We start from the raw sequence: 21,863 nt of genomic DNA on the forward strand, positions 1-21,863 counted from the left end.
TCCTGTAATAAACTACTGCACATTCACCAAAATCTACTTTAAGTCTTAGTTCTTCTAAGAGGTTTTGCTGAACCTCCTTCCTTGTCTGATTTACATGGTCTTTGCTGAGGTTCCAAAAGCTCATCAAACTTTATTGTACTTTTCAAGTTACTTATTTGTCTCTATATAAGATGCCATTTTTTGTTTAGTTGTTTTATTAGTTGCAAAAAAGGATTTCACATAAAAATCCAGCTTTCCTCAAAAAAATAGGAGACTCTGATGACAATGAGCATCAAGATACCAATTACCAAGAGTAGAGTTGCATTTTCCCCTTTAGATGTCTGCCCTTTCCTAATGCCACGGTCCTCATCATGCAACTCTGTCAGGCTATGTGCTTGCCTTCTGATTGAGCTTGGAACCCCAATCTAGAGTGTCCAACATTCTGAGATTCTACATTGAGACAGGATATACTCCCAATACAAACTCATTCCTAGTATTGCTCTTCAAACAATCTATGTGTTTAGCAGTGTTTAAGTTTGGGGAGAATTTCTAAGTATAACTGTTGCCTTCTACATAAAATGTATTCCTCTTACTCTTTATTTACAGTCAGAAGGGAATGCCTTCTGAGTCACCAATGCTCCAAGTTTCGTGTAGGAAATGTTCTCTTAAGGGTTGAAAGCTGTGTATAAGATGCCAAGTTAGATCGCTGAGGGCTGGGACCTAGTCTTTAGTACTTGTATATTCCAGTGTCTAGAATAGTACCTGCCACAATAAAGAGGCTCAATATGTCCCTCTCAGATATATCTATACTCAGCAATAAAAGCAAATATTCCCATCACACCTTCAACAACACAAATGAATCCCCAAATAATTATGCTGAGTAAAAGAAGCCAGACAAAAAAAAAGAGCACAGACTGTATGATTCCACTTATGTAAACTTCTTAAAAATACAAATTACTCTATTGTGATGAAAAACACAACGCCCCCTTCTTCTTGGGGGCGTCCCTCAAGGATGAGGTCTTGAAAATCATGCCCGTGCAAAAGCAGACCCGTGCTGGCCAGCGGACCAGGTTCAAGGCGTTTGTTGCCATCGGAGATTACAATGGACACGTGGGTCTGGGCGTCAAGTGCTCCAAGGAGGTAGCCACTGCCATCCGTGGGGCCATCATCCTGGCCAAGCTTTCCATTGTCCCCGTGCGACGAGGCTACTGGGGGAACAAGATCGGCAAGCCCCACACTGTCCCATGCAAGGTGACTGGTCGCTGTGGTTCTGTGCTGGTGCGTCTCATCCCTGCCCCCAGAGGCACTGGCATTGTCTCAGCCCCTGTGCCCAAGAAGCTACTGATGATGGCTGGTATTGATGACTGCTACACTTCGGCCAGGGGCTGCACTGCCACCCTGGGGAACTTTGCCAAGGCTACTTTTGATGCGATCTCCAAGACCTACAGCTATCTCACCCCTGATCTCTGGAAAGAGACTGTGTTCACCAAGTCTCCCTATCAGGAATTCACTGACCATCTTGTAAAGACCCACACCAGAGTCTCCGTGCAGAGGACCCAGGCTCCAGCTGTGGCTACCACATAGTTTTATACAAGAAAAATAAAAGTGAATTAAAGCTTGTTAAAAAAAAAAAAAAAAACAGAAAAACAGATTAGTAATTGCCTAGAGAGTCAGGAATGGGAGGGAGGGATAGTTAAGGGAGACAAAGACACGTTTGGGGTTGGTGACTATGTTCATTAGCACCTTGAATTGTGCTAATGGCTTCACAGGTATACAAAATTGTCAAAAATTATCAGGTTGTATATTTTTAAATATATAGTTTATTGCATGTTAGTTATACCTTAGGTAAAAGTAATGCCAACAAGAAGGAGGAATGAATATGTCAGTGAATGATTTAAACTTTATTGGAACATGCTGTCAGGGACTCAGGCAAAGAGGCAGGATCATATCTACTAATAACCATGGTGTTTTGCTGGTGGCATCTCACAGCATGCTTAGTTAGGTTGATGGTTCCCATTTCCTACTTTTCATCATTGTACCTCCCTGATGACTACTAAGTAGCCGTTCCCTGCTTCTAAGACAGTGTCAGATTCACTGTTTGGGGTATTGGAGGTAATTAAGACTTTGGATCATGGGATTGTGGATTATATTCTAGAAGAAGCAAAGAGAAGCTTATGGAATGGCATACCCCTAGTCCATGTGGTGGTAGTGGAGATGAGGGAGGCATATAAATGGCAGTAATGCTAGGAGACCCAGCCCAGTTTAGGGGCACAGAACCCCTGGCATTTGTGAATCTTAAGGCAAAGGAATATTTGAATTAAGGAAAATGGAAAGGTAGGTATTTTACTACTCTACTAAGAAACATACCCCAAACAACTGAAGCAAGTACACTCTACAGTCTTTAAGACCAGAATTGAATGCAGCACAATTATAGGGCCAAGGAGACTATTCTGTATTCCTCCTCCTTCTACATTCTTCTCACTTTCTGAATATTCTCTAAACTCTTCTCTCAGGAAATACTTTTATTCCATAAAAGGAAATAAAACTAATAAAATTCTCAAAAGAGTGAATATATTTGTGATAATTTCAGTTAAAAGGGTAAATAACATCACATCTTGCTGTTTTCATTTTTTTTTAAGATTTTATTTATTTTTTCATGAGATACAGAGAGAGAGAGAGGGAGAGAGGCAAAGGTAGAGGGAGAAGCAGACTCCATGCAGGGAACCTAACGTGAGACTCAATCCCAGGTCTCCAGGATCAGGCCCTGGGTTGAAGGCGGTGCTAAACTGCTGAGCCACCCAGGCTGCCCACATCTTGATGTTTTTATTTGGAGAAGTTAGAAATTAAGAAGACACATAGTATCTGGGTTTGAGAAAAGAGAGAACTCTCACAAATGCTGAATGCTGTGAAGACACATTTTTCAAGTATTACAATTCTGTCAGTTATATTATTATTCATATTTTTACTGACAGAAAGTGGATATACTCTGTGTCCCTCAGAAATCTTGAGTCCAATGGATGGGACTAATATGCTTAGATTACAAAAGTCAGGGAATGGTTATTATGATATGCTTATCTATCACAAACCAAAGAGCATGACAGTCAAAAAAGCCACTTCAGACTTCAGTCAGATAACCATATTTCTTTTTTCTCCATGCAATATAGTGAGCACTGAACTGAGAACTCTAGAAACACACAAAAAGTATTTCATTATAAGATCACTCCATACTTACAAGGAGCTTTAAATTTAAATAAAGACAAGAATATATATGCAAATGAAATAAGAAAAGAACAGAAGCAGAAGAATCATAAGGAAAATATAAACATCTGCAGAATATAGAAACATCTTTCTAAGTGATTTCTCCTGTCAGTATGCAAACAGGATTGTTGAAGTGATTTGGTTGAGCAGAGCCATATGGGGTTAGTTTGGGAGATGATTCCTGGCAGCATTCTGAAGGAGGAGGGACATGGTTTGACATAGATGATCTATGAAGACTTCTGGGCTGGGCGAATGTAGTTCGCAATTTTAGAGCAAGAGACTCTAAAATTCTCTTGAAATGTGAAATATGACAAGAATCAGATACTACTGGATCCCTGGGTGGCTCAGCAGTTTAGCGCCTGCCTTCCTCCCAGAGTATGATCCTGGAGTCCTGGGATCGAGTCCCATGTCCGGCTCCCTGCATGGAGCCTGCTTCTCCCTCTCCCTGTGTCTCTGCCCCTCTCTCTCTCTCTCTCTCTCTCCCTCTCTCTATCTCTCTGTCTCTCATGAATAAATAAATAAAATCTTAAAAAAAAAGAATCAGATACTACTGAAGTGTAAGCTAGAAATGTGTCAGGAGGATAGAGTTAGAACACAAGCAAGAAAAAAGGGAAAGAAATCACCATTAAAATTTGATGAAAAAAATTGTTAAGTGATAGGACAAAAGAAATGGTGACTATAAGCATGCATAAAGGAGAGAAAAAGAGATGGAACTCTAGACTTAGTTGATAGATCATCAAGTAATGGCTTCTTTCATAAGGAAGCAATGCTGGTGATTTTAGGCTTTCCTTGTGTGGAGAATTCAGATAAAACTCAGAATCAGGTTAGCATCATTAGTAGCAGAAGATCATGATTAAAGGTCCTTGTAAGAATAACCAGAAAACACAGAAATCCTGTCAAAGGGGGCACCTGGGTGGCTCAGTCGGTTAAGCCTTCGGCTCAGGACGTGATTTCAGGGTCCTGGGATTGAGTCCCATCTCTGGTTCTGCAGTGGGCTCCCTCTTCAGCTGAGAGCCTGTTTCTCCCACTTGCTCTATCCCCCTCCCCCATGCTCTCTTTTGCTCCCTATCTCACATAAATAAAACCTTTTAAAAAAATCCTGTCAGAAAGGGGAGAAGGAAGAATATGTATGCCAGACTAAAGTTGTATGCCAGCAAAATGACTTATCTGTTAGTAAACTATTTGAAAATTTTAAACTAATTTTGCCTCACCAAGAAGTCTGAGACAAAATTCCTCATAGACTCCCACTTAATACACAGCTCATTGCCCCATTCCATCCTCTCCTTGACCCACTGCCCTCCCTTCTGCTTTGAGATTGCTTTTGGCTTCCAATATGTTATGATGCATGTACCAGGGCACATTGTAAAATAATTTGATGTTCATTTATGGAGAGAGAAAACATTTCCTAAATCTTCTTTCCAGGCCACCTGTAAACCAATGACAGGGCTAGCTAAGTAAACAGGAAAGCCAGCATCCTCTGCTTCAGAAACCAAACACTCACACAAGGACTGTTTCTCTGGGTAGGTGGGTCAGTCATATCTGAACATCTGCTTTTCTTAGCCTTTCCTCTCCTTTCCCCTCCCTTGATGTGTAAAGTCCTTTCTTTATTCATGTTAAAAAAAGATTCCCTTTATTAATAATGAGATTGCAGCAGATTTGGATGACTTGAGCTTTAAAATTTTGGTAAGTATGGGGAATGGGTAGAAAAAGAAACCAACCAGATTCATTGATTAAAGATCATGTAAAAGAATATATTATAAAGAGATAGGCATTTTGGAATTCTTTTAAACTAAGACAGTATTTTTTAAGAACAGAAAAAACAATAAGAACATATTTCATCTCGTTGGTAACTGGTGGATATGTATGATAAAGGAGTTAGCAGGCAGGTGTATTTTAAAACTTCCTGTAGCAATCAGAAAGGAAGGTGGAAATCCACATATCGCATGGGAAGAGTAGGCTTGAACCTTTGGATATCGCTCCATATTCCTGATCAGCCCAGTTACTTTTTGGTTATAGTACAGTCTTGGCAGAAGAATCCAACTTGCTAAAAGTGTTAAAAAAAAAATCTCTGGCATTTCCTGTTGGTTGGAAGCTGTTCGGCTTTCTACATTACTATTTAGTGTTATCATTGGCCAAGTACCTTTGCTGTGTAGAAAAATACTGGTGCAAATTTTACTGGTGAGGTGGGAGTAGAAGCCATAAAAATTCTCAATTTCCCTTTTAAAAACTTAACTCATTTGTCCAAGAGGAATGAATACAGAAGGACAAGAGATTTTAAACTTCCCGTACATCTGGGTACAGCAGTGTATTTTGACTCCAAGCACAATAAAACAACCTTACTTGCTGGTGGTATATGACATAATGACCCAAATATGTTTTTAAAAAATCATTTATTGCTGTACATAAACAGCGAAGTTAGCGCAAGGGATGATAAAATAACATGGGTAATTCTTCCTTTAGCTGGGAACCATTGGCGGCCCATTAGGATTCCAGATGTAGCTGTGTGTGCTTTTCCATTTGTTTTCCAATGTCTAGTGCTTATGCCCTTGGTACCTTGACGGTGCTTGTCAGGCATGTTGGCTTTTCAGCTTGAGGTCTTCCTTGGAGAAACACACTGATCGGGCTCTGGGCTATAAAGCACACTATTGTCTTGGGCCCAGTTTGTTGAGAATATAAGACCCAGGGCAGCCTCCTGCCAAAGGTCAAATACCAGCTTGACCAAAGTTCCTCAAGTCAACACCGGACCTCCCCCGACAAGAGACACTTCAACTCTTCCTGAAGGAAAAGTGTTTTTAAATTTTTATCACTCTGTAATAACAGTGATTGTTATGTAGTACAAATAAGCTGGAACGCATTTTGATAACTTATTTATTATAGTTAACTCTCATGAAAAACAGCTGACATGGCCAAAAGTTAATAGATGAAATAAAAAAATTTATTCCAACGTTTTGGGCATTTAAAAAAGAAGCAATCTCTCAGTCCAAGAAACAGTCTAATAAGCAGTAGTGGAGAGTAGAGCTGTAAAACTGTACAGATAGAATCATTGTATCTTAGGCAGAGAAAGAAAGCAGCTAAAAATAGAACCATAGCTAATTTAGCAAGCTCCCTGACTGCCAAAAATGCATGTCTGAAATCAGGTGGGTGTTTCTTTATGAGTCACTTAGCCAAATATAAAATTTATAGCCCAGTCTTGTACAGATTCTAGCAAAGATTCAGAGCATCAGTTTATTACAGAGCTACTATTAAGGATGCTTAAAATTCCCCAGCTTTACACTCCTCACCCCAGGGGTCTAGCCTTAGCTAGTTATGATTGGGCCTGGCCCAAATGCTCCTATTAGACAGGGATTTAAGTATTCAACAATACAGTTAGGCCCTTTCTATTGAGCTGAATGCTCTTCCTCCCGGGGAGCTCAACTCACCCCTCCTGTGTCCAACAACAGCAAATTCCCTTCGCTTCTTACCACTTTTCACCTGTGCCCTAGCTTAGCTAATCGAGGGAAATAATGCTTAAAGAAAACAAAATAAATAGCAGATGGCTGAGTGTACTCGGGGATGAATAAATTATGGCTGCAAAGGGGAAAAGTGAGTTGGTGGATGCACACTGCTGTATTTGTCGCTGACATACAGGATGCTCAGCACGCTGACCTCAACATGTACCAGGCCCACCACCATTAATCACTCCACATAATCTAAGCCAGAAATTTAAGGAGCCCAAGGGATTGGCAACTTCTTGGAGTGGGAGCTGAGAAAGCTAACTAGAAGCAAAATACAAAGTGTAAAAGTGGCTCCAGATAAGATGGTAGTGGCTTCACGGTGCCCAAGAAACTCAAGAGATTTGGGGTAGACTTTAATTCATGTGGACTCAGATGTAGAGAAATCGTCTGAAGAGATATATCTATCCTCTAGGTTCATGCTCTCAAATAAACAATTATCCGCCCCCCATGATATCACAGTGCCATTCAGGAAGCTTTTCTTTTTTTGTATTTTTTTTTATTGGAGTTCGATTTGCCAACATATAGTATAACACCCAGTGCTCATCCCGTCAATTGCCCCCCTCAGTGCCCATCACCCAGTCACCCCATCCCCGACTCACCTCCCCTTCCACTATGCCTTGTTCATTTCCCAGAGTTAGGAGTCTCTCATGTTCTGTCACCCTCTCTGATTTTCCCACTCATTTTCTCTTCAGGAAGCTTTTCCTAAATGGAGCACAGTGCTCAGCCTTTTAGAAATCAAATGGATTCTCAAATTCCAAGTTTTTTTCTTTTTGACAAATTTGGGATTTAAATGTAATTTTTATTAATAAAAATTTTTTGTAAGCTGAAAAATTTGATACTCTCCCAATCTTTATCTTTCCATCCATGATACCTTCTTCTCGATCAGGCTCTCTTACAGCTCTCTTACAGCTGTATTTCTAGACTGAGAGGGTAAAAATATATTTATATTCAGTTATATCCTTTAAATAGTTTCATCTAGAAAGGGTACTACAATAAAAGGTTAGAAAACAAAAGTAGATAAATAATAAATTTAGCTTCTTTTCAATCTACCACTAATTTCCATTAGGTATGCCCAGTTTCTTGTAGGTCCTGAAGTCGTGGATGTCAAGAGCTGCACACCCATTCATTCTCCTTGTTGCTTAGTTGAGCTTTCCTCACAGCATCTTTTGTTTCAGTTTCTTCAGAAAATAATGTTAAGATGAACACTTTAAGGTACAAGCAACCCAAATGTCCATCAATACAGAATGGACAAAAAACATAGCATATACATACAATGGTATCTTATTCAGAGCAAGAAAAACCCTGTCACATGCTACAGCACAGATGAACCTTGAGGACATTTTGCTAAGTAAATAAGCCAATCACAAAAAAACAAACACTGTATGTATGATTCCACTTATACAAGATATCTAAAGTAGTCAAATTCACAAAAACAAAGTAGTGGTTGCCAGGGGTTGAATAAAAGATTAAAAGGGGAATTGTGTAATAGGCATAGAGCACCAGTTTTACAAGATGCAAAATTTCTGGAGATCCATTGCACAGCAATATGAATATACTTTTTCTTTTTAATATTTATTTATTTATTCATGAGAGACACAGAGAGAGATGCAGACACATAGGCAGAGGGAGAAGCAGGCCTCCTGAGGGGGGCCTGATGCCAGACTCCATCCCAGCAACCCCAGGATCATGACCTGAGCCAAAGATAGATGCTCAACTACTGAGCCACCCAAGTGTTCCCATGTGAATATACTTAACACTATTGAACTGGTCACTTAAAAATGGTTAAGATGGTTAATTTCTTCTTGTGTATTTTTTTTTACATAATTAATAGATGAAGGCACTGGTTGCAATCTCCTTTACCTTTTCATTATTGATGAGAACAGTTCACTGGTATATGTTGGGCTTTGGTAACTATTTAAGTTCTCCCAAAAGGCAGTATATAGATTGATTTTTTAAAGCAAACATTATGAAAAATTTCAAGTATTTATTGAATAGAATAGTATAATAAATCACATATATCCATTTCAGTTACAATTTTATAACAGTTACAATTATAATGAAATGATAATTACAGTTATAATCTTGCCAACCTTGTTTCATCTACTTCTCCACCATTTGGGGGGGGAGTATTTTAAAGCAATGCATGGATTCATTTAAAAATATACACTTCACACTTGTTTCAGAAAGTCAGAATACCTTATTTGAAGACCTTGCCACATAAAAATAATTTTTGTGATTTAGATGTAACATTTTCTATAATACCTTAATTTCTTCAATGTAAAATATAAATAGCTATATAGGAAAGATTATGGGGAATGTCTGATTAAGGATTAGGAATGTCGAATGGGAATGATTAAACCCTTATGACTGAATTAGGTACCATTTAGGAAATGCTAAAGAGTAAAGGAATAAAATGTTTAATTTTAGGAACTGAGAATTCCCTAAAGAGAACATCTTTACCTCTTCTGGATACAATGTGAGATAAAAACTTTCAAAAAATATGGTAGTTTTACCACTATTACCTGGAGAAGAGGAAGGAGCTGGGCTTCTCAACAGACCTTGTGACCTGGGATGAGTTGCTTCACCTTTCAGGGCCTTAATACCCTCATATATGACATGATGGCTTTGGAAAGGATAGTTGCTAAGGTCCTTTCCAATTCAAAGATCCAATGATTTGAAAGTAGGAGTAAATATTTTACTACAAAAGATTTCATGGTTCATTCATGGCTGAACTAACTCTAATAAAGGCCTTAGCTTTTGATATGGTTGCCATTATTCATAGGTTATGAAAGTTGACATATCATATTTTAGCCAACATCAAGTGAAGAAGTACCTACAATATAAAGTAGCATGTAAGTTAGTATAGAAAAATTGCCAAAATTTTGTAAGGTCTTCTATTAAAGTTTTACAGAAATAGATATGATATACACTATTTTATATTCTATACTCATTTTGTATTGTAAGTCCTTAAAACTTAAAATGAAAAATTATATATAGTGAAATAATTTGAACTAAAGACTTATTTGGTTACTTTGAACCAAGAACTTTAAATAAAAGAAAGAAAGAAATTTCTTCCTTAGGAAATTAAGAGGAAAGAGAAAACTGTGTAGTAAATTTGCTTCGAAATGGTTGGCTGTGAGGGTGTAAAACTTTGTGATTTTACAAAACACTGTTCATCTAGTGCAAATGTTCTTCAGGGTGCTCTGTATATTCCATCTACCTGATCCCACCTTCTCTCTATACAAAGTGTCATTCCTTTAATAAGCATGTGCAAAAAGACTTGCTACCTTGAGGGCAGTTGAAACTTGGCTCTGTGTTAGAGTCTTGAGGAAAACGGGGAAGAAGGTGAAGGAGGAATTAAAAAATGCCAATCTTGGGGCACCTAGGTGGCTCAGTGATTGAGCATCTGCCTTTGGCTTGGGTCGTGATCTCCAGGTCCTGGGATCGAGCCTCATATTGGGCTCCCTGCAGACAGCCTGTTTCTCCCTCTGCCTATCTCTGCTTCTCTCTGTGTGTCTCTCATGAATAAATAAATAAAATAAATAAAAATTTTTTTAAAAATAAAATAAACATTAATTAAAAATGCCAATATTTCAAAAATCTATTTCCTTTCAACAGTGTCCTTTTCATCCTCAGGGTAAAGGTAAGTAGTTGAGAGAATAAAGGAAGTAGAGAAATACCATTTGGGGTGGACTATGCTTCCTAACAGAGAGCTCCCTGGCTGAACAAGTTCTTCAAAACAAAGTTGAATCAAAGTTCCAGTCTCTAGTCACTCATGCTGGATGTTGATAGTTGATTCTGACTACTGTTGGCCATCTTTGGTGTCATATTTTGCTGCTGGGATTTAGAGACTGTTGACCAAACTCAAAAAATCCAGGACCTTGACCTGTGTTCAACTTGACAACTAAAGAGTTTCTGTGGTTATAGGAACACTTATCAAAAAATATACACTGAAGATATGAGGTCTTCACTCTGTCATATCAGTCACTGTTAGTGTCCATTTCCATCCCTCTTGCTATGCCTTTTCTGACACAGAGCACTAGGTCAGAAACATAACCTTCTAAGACCAACAAATTCATCATTGACACTCATTTCTTTTTTTTTTTTAATTTTTATTTATTTATGATAGTCACAGAGAGATAGAGAGAGAGGCAGAGACACAGGCAGAGGGAGAAGCAGGCTCCATGCACCGGGAGCCCGATGTGGGATTCGATCCCGGGTCTCCAGGATCGCACCCTGGGCCAAAGGCAGGCGCCAAACCGCTGCGCCACCCAGGGATCCCCTTGACACTCATTTCTTAGATAATACTAGATTTTTTTTTTTGGAATTTTGTCAAGAAGAGAAAGGAAAATAGTAATATCTTAGGAGACCAATCCAGAAAAGATCAATAGAAAAAAAAAATACAGAGCAAGACTTTTTCAGGGTGGATACTAGAAAAATTTGTTCCTAAGATGGAACTCATAAAGATGTAACAACTAAAGAATTACTCAAGGGATGATGTGAAGAAATATCAGGAGTAACAGAGCTAGAGACAGATTGGGGATTCAGAAGAAGTATTTGAGGGCAAGACTGATTTTTGGAGAGGGAGCTTCTCCTTTCAGCATACACATATACAGCATATACATCTGGAAGTTCTGTTCGGACACAAGTGATGGAAACGTGTCTACAGAAAACTGAATAGTTTGACCTTATACTTTGACTCAGCAATTAAAGATGCACTGTTTAAGGGATCTTACTATGCTCCATTTTCTTTATAAATGTGACTTAATGACATTTACCTACTCAATAAGATTTGCAATAACAACAGTAGGCTTTGTGTTTCTTGAAAGGAAAACACTGACTGCAAAGTAGTGGGACCATTCCTCTGTATTACCCTCCTCAGATTGCAGACAGCTAAGAATGTAGACTGGCTTCTAGTGCCCTATCATTTTTGAAGATCTCAGTTAGTAGAATTTACATTAACTGTCTGAAAGGGAAAAATCAAACCTTCCTTTTAAATATTGCTTTTCACTGAGTTCCTCTCTAATCCTTAGGTAAATTGTACACTGTTGATCTAGTTCCACAACACAATTTCTGAATGGAAACCCCCGACATGATATATTCTTCTATTTAAGGAATATTGACCCCTAAGAAAGATCAGAATGCAGAAACATTTTGGGGAAATAACACATGTAACTCTGTTATTTCTCTTATTCTGATGTGCTGGCAAGCACTAGTTAGAATAATTGGCAAGGACTAGCAAGAAATACTATTTAGACTTAGGAAAACTACAAAACTATCCCACTGGAAAGGTAAATAAGTCATGTCTTACAGCCAGCAATAATAATTACAACAAGAACATCTGAGATTTTTCCCTGGGCTTTACACCACCTAAGTAATTTTCTTTAAAATATTAATTTTCTGATGCAATCTTTTCTCTCCTTGTTTCTCTTTCCCTGTCTCCCTTTTTGTTGGGAACCAAATTGAATACCTAAGTGTATTAAAATGCTCTAAAATGTCAATTTATTGAAATTATTCTGTATTTTAAATAGTTGTTAGTGTTAGAAAATATTTTAATGTTATTGTTTATTCATGTATTTAAGTATACTTACAGTGATATAATGGAGACAGACTTAAAAATTAACAGTGGCGGGACACCTGGGTGGCTCAGTTGGTTAAGCATCTGCCTTTGCCTTAGCCTGCATTGGGCTCCATGCCCAGTGGGCAGCCTGCTTCTCCCTGTTCCCTCCACTTGTGTTCTCTCTCACTCTCTCTCAAATAAATAAATAAATTCCTTAAAAAAAATTAACAGTGGTCAAGACTTTAGTTTAGTTTTTGTTCTCTTCAAGAACTTAACATCTTGTGTCAGATAATAGTTTTAATTTTTTAACCACTTAAAAATAATTACAGGAGCATTATTTTTAAAAAAAAAACAACAATAACAAATACCAACCACCTATAGTTGATTTGTTCTTTGTTATCATAGGCAAGCTGAAACAAATAAAATGTTCGAATAAGAGCAGAATAGCATGAATGATGGTAATAGAAAAATGAAAAGTCCACAAACAAGAAATGAAATTTGAAGTTTCTTGAGTAATTTATTTACTCTGAACATGTTAAACATAGAAACCTCTTCCTCAAGAATGGCTCTTTACTATGATTCTTCATTATATTTTTTTTGTCTCAACCACCGTAGTTTGCCAACGTTGAATTAAAAAATAAAAAAGATTTACACTATTGAAATAGACTTGTTTGGGGGCTCAAGAAGTAGCTATTTACTGGTTATTCTTCATAAGAAAATCTCTAGATACAAAAAAAATGGTCTTTACAGTTATTTAGGATGTGGGATATTATATATCACTCCAGTAAAAGTTGAAAAACTTAGTGTTTTAAAGGTAAAATGTTAAAATATTTTTCTCAGCATAGATACTAAAGGTTATTACTATAATATAATTATGTATTGTGTAATTATGCCTTGTAAGATTTAATCAATTGGTATTTGAAAAAGGTTTATAGGTAAAGTTTTTAGAAGATTACGTTTCTGGAATTTTTTATACAGTGGAATTTCTGATGCTACAGTAAATTAAAAAGTTGGATGATTTTCATGTGATATCCTATTTCACTAATACAGAACAACCTTGAACCACACTAGAGCAATAATTACTTAACCTAAATCAGAGACCAAGCCAGGCCAAACAGCTGTTTTCATTTTGTTAGGAGATCCATTTGATTTACTCTTTTAGTCAGCTTTCATTACTGTAGAAGACAAAACTTCACTTGAGTTTTTAACCCTAAATTCTCTGCCTTGTTTGCTGCTTGCTATAAAATTGCATGGTTGAGCTGCCACAGCCGCTGAACACGCTCCGGAGCTACCGTAGTATTGTGGGAGGCTCCACTTGAGCTCAGGAGAAAGAGAAGCTTCGGAAAAAAAGAGATAAAATCTAGGTCCTTCCCACTGCTCTTTAAAAAAACAAAACAGAACAAAACCAGTCGTCATTATTTTGATTAAAAGAAAAGTTTTCTGGATTGAATACCTGACTTGAGATCCTGTAGTAGCAGAAACAGTCATCTAACAGTTGTTACCAACTGTGACATAGCTCAACCACCTTGGCAACTACAGAAAGGAATATAAAAGATGTGGAAATAGGAAATTTGAATTCAGATATGCATTACTGGTAACTAGACACAAATGTATTAGGTATTAAGTCATTACTCCTAAAATTTATCTCTTATGCCCTCTTTTAAATTGTGAAACCGGTTTTCCTAGAATTTCTAGACATGAGGATGCACCAGCATTTTTGTGGTTTGTATGATGGTTTTTGTAATTCCATAAATGTATTGTTCTCGCTGTCTCCAATGAAAATATGGTGAAACAATACTGGGACCTTCTGAGTTCATGGAAAAGATAGCTCTGACTATTTCTTAAGATTGCTGTTACTTGGGGGGAAAGTCCTTGGAATTGTTGATGCTAATTAAATCTGTTCTTTTTCTTCCCTCAAAGCAATCTGTATCTACTCCTTAAACAGAACCTGGCAAGACAGTAGGTTCTCTGTGGCTACACCAATTGACATAAATTGATTCAACCACACAAAGACAACTGTTACGTGGTCATGATGAACTCTTTGATATATTTCTGTCATGTTACATATATACATTTCTTAACCACATATCTTCCAAATTCTTATAGAGTTCCCTGAAAAAGAGTTTCGTGGTCAAATAAATTTTGTTAATACTTTCTAATATGCAATAGCATTTTGTAGCTGAGAAATCCAGCAGAAAAGATATCTTTTAAGTGTAGCTTATTTCATTGTTTCTCAAACTTATTTGGATATGAAACACTTCTTTTTCATATGACACCATAATATCCCACAATAATAGTTTTACTTTGGATGCTAGTTTGGGTTGGGGCATATCCTGTATAGATATTATCTAATTTAATTATTTCCCCAAGTGCAAAAGTATGTGGAAATTAAAGTTATTGGGAGCAAGGAGCTTGTTTTAGTGCCTATTTTTTTTAATAACAAAATAATTTGGAGGTTTTTCTAGCTAAGAAAGACACTTAGGAGATTACCGGTTTGACAAAGGCTCTTATAAACACCTTTTTTATTTTTTTTTTTATTTATTTTTTTTTAAACACCTTTTTTAAAAGGATAATCATTTTGACAAAACCCAGGGAACTACAATGATGCTCACTTTTTCTAGCCAACTCATAATAGTTTTAGGGAAGAGTCTTACTGAAAATAATTGAGAACTAATGATATATAGAGAAACAAAGATTATTTCCTGTGGTGCAACAGAATCTTTACAAAAAGCCATAGATTATACTTTGGATGTTAGCGATCTGCAAAGAGGGAAAGCTAGTTGAAAATTGCTTCTTTATTTAGGAAGTCTAGTCTTTAGGAAGATGGCTGGTATTCTTTAGGTGCTTTCTTGTTACCTTAAACATAGTAGATTATGTCTGGATTAGCCCACCTAACCCACATGGCGAGGTGTAAATGACTGAATGCATGCTCTAGGGACTTTTTCCTTTGCTGCACATTTTGGTATTTACCACATGGTTTTGTCCACACCAGTTTCAGTTTATGTATTAGTCTCTATCTCACCTCTTTTTTTTTTCTTTGTCTTTTTCTCCTTTTTCTTTTCTTTTCTTTCTTTTCTTTTCTTTTCTTTTCCTTTCTTTTTTTTTCTCTTTCTTTCTTTCTTTCTTTCTTTCTTTCTTTCTTCCTTTCTTTCCCTCTTTCTCTCTCTTTCTCTCTCTCTTTTTTTCTTAAGAACTTGAGCAGGAGTTGCTAAAATTGCATCTGCAACAAGCATATCAAGGAAGCCTAGGGCTGAAAATCTTGGTCTGAAGTTCACCCTTTCACAGTCAATTTAATAAAATATGATTGACATTTGCAAACAAGTCTGTCCTACAGGAGTAAGGAGGAAGCCACATGAAACAAAGACTCCTTAATTTGAAAGAATATGAACTATAGTCTTTTTTTTTCTGGCAGAGCTGTATATGTATTTATTATTCTCTATTTAAACTAATATAAGTTGTTTTCCTCTTGGTGTTGAAACAAATATTCCAGCCTTGCAGATGGCTGAATCTGAACAAAAAATAATTTGTTGTTGTCGTAATTGTGTTAACTAACAGCAGAATGTTAGCAATGCATCTGATGGCAAACATCAGGCCATTACTGCCATCATCACCATCAACAGCCACATACCAAAATAATAATCGTAATGTCTTTATATTGTATACTTTTCCATAGTTTCAAAATTACTGTAATTTATGTTATCTCTTGTTCTTCTCAAAACAACCTCAAGACTTAGATAAGGGTGGAACTATTATTACTCTATTTAAGAAATGAGCAAAGTGAGGTTCAGAAAGGTTCAGTGACTTGCCCAATGCCACAGAGTTCATGACTGGTGAAGCTGAGATTCAAGCTAGGAGGTTTTTTTAAAAATTATTTTATTTATTTGGGGTAGAGAGAGTGAGCATGAACAAGGGAAGAGGCAGAGTGAGAGAGAGAAGCAGACTCCTTGCTGAGCAGGGGCTTGATTCAAAGACTCTGGGATGATGACCTGAGCTGAAGGCAGACGCTTAACTGACTGAGCCCCCATACTAGGATTTTTCTGATATCCAGTTTCTTTCTACTTCTCTCTACTGTCTAAAATATTATATTTCATTGTAGTTTTCATTAAATATTTTGTCTGCCATTTTTTTAAATAAAAACAATCCCACAGCATTTATTATCCTCTGGTAATAATATACAGGTAATCAAAACGATACAAACAAGGGTTTTAGAACTATATTCCCAAAAAAAGACATCTAAAAAAACAAACTACGTGGCCTTCTCAAGAATTTCTCACTTCATTTTTTTTTAATTTTTTTTTTAATTTTTATTTATTTATGATAGGCACACAGTGAGAGAGAGAGAGAGAGAGGCAGAGACACAGGCAGAGGGAGAAGCAGGCTCCATGCACCGGGAGCCTGACGTGGGATTCGATCCCGGGTCTCCAGGATCGCGCCCTGGGCCAAAGGCAGGCGCTAAACCGCTGCGCCACCCAGGGATCCCAATTTCTCACTTCATTGATCATTCTAGTTGGAGACACTTTGGAGCAGAGTAATATCTCCTTTTAGCATGACCCGACCCAGTTGTTTTCTTGATTTTGTTTTAGAATGAATCTCTATGGCATCATCTAATACAAGGTTCATGTACTCATCAAAACCAATGATACAGCCCTCTATCCGCATATTTACTGGCTCATAAAGCCATACCTGAATCTGAGATCTATTTTGCAAGTATCTGAAGATGATATTGATGGACTGAACCATCACCTTCTGCACTTTTTGGCCCTGACCACGGTAAACCATAGTGGAAGCTGACAAAGACCACACCTTTGTCTGCCATTGATTTAAAAAAACCTCATTCCACTTTTAAGCCTTAATGGTATAAAAAAAAATCCTATATTTGACAGTGTTGATTTCAAATATAGTTATGTAGTCAATGCAGCTTTCTCAGTTACAAACTAATTAACTGCTTGTTAGTTGAAAGATTTAAATTTACAAATGCAAAGTACTTTCTGAAATTTATGGTTCCTCGTGAAACAATAAAAACTTTTATCCCCATTTCTGTAACTGCATAAGGAAATTAATTAGTCACAGAATGACAAAAGATTAAGTCAAATATTTAAATTTCTAATCTATTGCTTACTGTTTAAGTAACTTTGGTTTTCTTGCTTAGGTCAAGTACAAATGAGCTAGAAAAGGAAAGATGCCAACAGATATATGTATTATAAATAACAGAACCCTTGGTTTAAAGAGCAACATTCTTGGGGTGCCTAGGTGGCTCAGTCAGTTAAATGTCCCACTCTTGATTTTGGCTTAAGTCATGATCTCAGGGTTGTGAGATCAAGTCCCAAGTCAGGCTCTGTTCTGGATGTCTAATTATACCATTGAATATATTCCCTATACTGTGCCTTTCTTGCCTGTGACTTTTTTTTTAAAAAAGATGTTATTTATTTATTTGACAGAGAGAGAGAGAGAGAACAAGCAGAGAAAGCAGCTGGCAAGGGGAGGAGGAGAAGCAGGCTCTCTGCTAAGCAGAGAGCCCAGTGTGGGGCTTGATCCCAGGACCCTGGGATCATGACCTGAGCTGAAGGCAGGCACTTAAGCAACTGAGCCACTCAGGTGCCACACCTGTGACTTCTTCATCCCATAACTAGAAGCTTGTATCTCCTCCTCCCTTTCACCAGTTCTGCCTATCTCCTCAACCTCTCTGGCAAACATCAGTTTGATCTCTGTATTTATAGGTCTGATTCTGCTTTCTGTTTATTCATTTGTTTTGTTTGATAGATTCTACATATAAGTGAAATCATGCCATTTGCCTATCTGATTTATTTCACTTAGCATAATACCCTCTAGGTCCATCGCTGTTGTCACAAATGGCAAGGTCTCATCCTTTTTTATGGTTGAGCAACATTCTCTATTGTATGTATGTATGCTCCCTACGTGTATGCATATGCATATACCACATCTCCTTTATCCATTCATCTACCAGTGGATCCCTGGGTTGCTTTTGTGTCCTGGCTATTGTAAATAATGCTGCAATTGAGAGGAGCGAATTTATCTTTTCAAATTAGTGTTTTCAGTTTCTTTGGATAAATACTCAGAAGTAAAATTGCTGGATCATATGTAGTTCTATTTCTAATTTGTTGAGGAACCTCCATATTGTTTCCCATAGTGGCAGCACCAGTTTACATACCAACTGACAGCATACTAGGGTTTCCTTTCTTTTTTTTTTTTAAGATTTTATTTATTTATTCATGAGAGACACAGAGAGAGAGAGGCAGAGACACAGGCAGACGGAGAAGCAGGCTCCATGCAAGGAGACTGACATGGGACTCGATTCCAGGTCTCCAGGATCAGGCCCTGGGCTGAAGGCAGAGCTAAACCGTTGAGCCACTGGTGCTGCCCCAGGGTTTCCTTTCTCCACACCCTCTTTAATACCTGTTATTTCTTGCCTTTTGGATTCTAACCATTCTGACAGTTGTAAGGTGATATCTCATTGTGGTTTTGATTTGCATTCTTCTGATAATTGGTAATGTTGAGCATTTGTTCATATGTGTTTGCAACCTGTATGTCTTTGGAGAAATGTCTCTTCAGGTCCTCTGTTTATATTTCAATTGGATTATTTGGGGGTTTTGGTGTTGAGTTTTGTAAATTCTTTATGTATTTTGATACTAACCCCTTATTGGATATATCATTTGTGAAAATCTTCCATTTAATAGTTTATCTCTTCATTTTGTTGAATGGTTTCCTTTGCTGTGAAAAGCTTTTCATTTTGGTGTAGTCCCAATAGTTTAATTTTGCTTTTGTTTCCCTTGCCTGAGGAGACATATCTAGAAAAATGTTGCTAAAGCCAATGTCAAAGAAATCACTGCTTATGTCTTCTAGGTGTTTTATAGTTTCATATGGAGAGCCACCTTACGTTTTGTCTAGAGAATTACACAGACTTCATGTGGAAAAACCATGTTGCTAAAAGTTGAATCTGTTGTGTAACTTGCTGACTTTGGTATATAAAGAATATACCAATAACTCACTATATTAGTGAGGTGTGGTCTTTAAAATGTGGGGTCAGTCATGGGTTTCATAAGACCATCCACGCATTGCCCTTGGCTGACCCTGCTTGGAACCAATGGCACGTTCATGATAGGTGACAGGGATTTGGATGCAATTTTTATCCTGTGCACAAGAGGTGTAGGCTATGTTCAGCATCAATATAAAACAGATCACTTAAGTTATAACACAAAACACAGGAGAGAATAGGACTGCTCTACTGAGGTCAGATTTCCATTAGCAAAGCTAAGCATCAGAATGAAATGATGGATTAGTCCAGTTAGGCAAAATCTTGCTTACTCACTTTCCCCAAATTAGCACATTTTTTTGTCCTTGGTGATTTGGATAATTACTTCATTTCACTGCTGTCCTCTGCTTGTTGAGGCCTGGACTTAGCTAGTAATTAACATAGCCTGAATTGCAATTTGTCAGTCTACTTCAATTCAGAAAATATTTAAGGAACACCTAGTATATGTTAATTATTGTGCTGTGTTTTGAAACTCAAAGGTGAATAAAACATGGTCCCTATCTCTCTGGAACTCATAGTCTGTATAGGCAGGGAGAAAGCAAACTCCTACCACTACTGTAATATAAGTGCTTTATCAGTGATGGAGGTGGGTAGGGAGGCAGGAAGACAGTGTTCTGCAAGAGTACACATAAGAGAATTGTTAATCAGAAGTCAAGGAAGTATTGTTTGAAGTAAGTGTAAGCAGAAGTAAAGAGTATTTGGAAGAGCATTCTGGAGTTTCAGCATTCATTATCTACATTTGAGATTGTAAATGCCAAATAAGTAGAGAATTAAAGCTCTTGCATACAAAGGCAAAGATAGTTTTAGATGAGAGTTAAGTTACTGATGAATCAATAGATGGAGAAAATAGAGTCTATTGGTTTTAAATTTCTTTGCTATTGCTAAGGTAAGTTAGTGCTTCTTCTAACAGAGGAAGTCACTATGAACTCTTAACCAAAGGTGCAGGGAAATTGGATCTTTTTAAACATTGATTTTTTTCAGATCCCTCCTGAATATTAGAGATGGAGCACCAATTTAAAACAAACACAGCATTCTTAGACATGGGTGCCCAGTTGTGCCCTAAGGCTTTTTCTTCCATTCAAAAGTTCAGTCTGAAGCTTCCTGGCAGCACTAAGAAATCCCTACATAATATTCCATGCTAAGGAAAAGGTTCACTTTTGGAAAACTTTTGGAATAAAGATTGACAGTGAGATCCCTTCCAGAAAACCAGCTGCAGCAAAGATTGTTAGAGAATGTCACTCAGATTTTTACTAGAGGAGCAAAACTGTCCTGGAGGTGTGTTCAGCCTGTTGATGGTCACAGTAATCAGAAGCAATGTTTGAAAGTTAGGGTGGAATCATGGAGAAGTAATACTCAAAAGAAAAAGGGCCTTATAGGACATCACATTAAAGTGATAATCATACCTATATTAAATATTCCATTGGGTTATCTTCTAAAACCTTTTCCAGTTAATAATTAAATGCTAGTATTTTTATACTTAGAGAAAAGTATTGACTAACAAAAACAATTGCTGGGAGTAGTTTGTCTAGAAGTGACTTGTCCCAATTCATTCATTTTCTCATTCCTTTACAGATGACATTTGTTTTCAGAATATATGGTCATAGTCAGAGGTCGTTCTAACACCTCTAAGTAAAAGAGGTCTTAGAACTAAGTAAAAGCAAGTATTTTAGATTCCAGATTTTGTTAATTCATGATTAGAGTAATGTTTTAGGAGGATTAATTGGAACTCTGTGCATAGGCCAAAGATCTGGGGGGAAACTCAAAACAAAAAGCTTAGACAGAATGATGGGGATCCCTGGGTGGCTCAGCGGTTTAGCACCTGCCTTTGGCCCAGGGCATGATCCTGGAGTCTCGGGATCAAGTCCCACATCAGGTTCCCTGCATGGAGCCTGCTTCTCCCTCTGCCTGTGTCTTTGCCTCTCTCTCTCTGTCTCTCTCTCTCTCTCTCTCTCTAATAAATAAATAAAATATTTAAAAAAAAGCTTAGACAGAATGAAATAGTAATCTAGAGTAGAGGAGATAAATCCTGGTTGCTAGGATGATGGTTGTAGAAAAAAAAGTAAAAATAAGAGAAACACAGAAGGAAAAATGGACAAAAATAAGTAACAATTGAATGTAAGTGGAATAAGGTTTAGAGCAGAGTTAGGGTCAGAGAAACAACTAAGTGGAAAAGTTGAAAAGTAAAAACAATTTGAGGAGAAAAGTGGAAAAGATGAAGTATTGATTTAGGACAGCTGGGATACAATTGGGTGGAGGTTAATGAGGGGCAGAGAGAGAGATGGAGACAAAGACCTACCTTATATATTGATAATAACAATGAAAGAGTAGTCTGCTAAACTCGAGTGATGGGGTCTTAAATGAAATGGACTCTCAGAAATCATCAGTTAGGAATATTGAACTGCCCTCCATATTCCTATTCTTCTTACTGTTTTATTTCAATAAGTATTTGGTTCAACTTTAACATAATGTTATTCTTTTATAAGTAACATTTAAAACCACATCATACTGGATTTTTAATAAT

General features: G+C 37.3%; 3 protein-coding genes across 9 annotated transcripts in view; 2 read left to right on the plus strand and 1 right to left on the minus strand.

Moving 5' to 3' along the window:
* Positions 1-21,863, plus strand: part of SLC25A21 (solute carrier family 25 member 21) — a 477,598-nt gene that overhangs the window by 109,438 nt on the left and 346,297 nt on the right. The gene's annotated exons all lie outside the window — the stretch shown is intronic.
* On the plus strand, positions 943-1,618 carry LOC121493288 (40S ribosomal protein S2-like; the record flags this gene model as incomplete). The annotated part of the gene is made up of 1 exon (XM_041759065.1): positions 943-1,618. A coding segment is annotated over one exon (621 nt), but the record flags the coding sequence as incomplete, so codon positions are not given.
* Positions 16,693-17,671, minus strand: LOC121493817 (small nuclear ribonucleoprotein E-like). Its single transcript, XM_041760095.1, has one exon. It carries the CDS (start codon positions 17,068-17,070, stop codon positions 16,795-16,797), a length of 276 nt encoding a protein of 91 aa, XP_041616029.1. The 5' UTR covers positions 17,071-17,671; the 3' UTR covers positions 16,693-16,794.

The sequence above is a fragment of the Vulpes lagopus genome, chromosome 6 (genome assembly GCF_018345385.1).
Source record: "Vulpes lagopus strain Blue_001 chromosome 6, ASM1834538v1, whole genome shotgun sequence".
NCBI lineage: Eukaryota > Metazoa > Chordata > Mammalia > Carnivora > Canidae > Vulpes > Vulpes lagopus.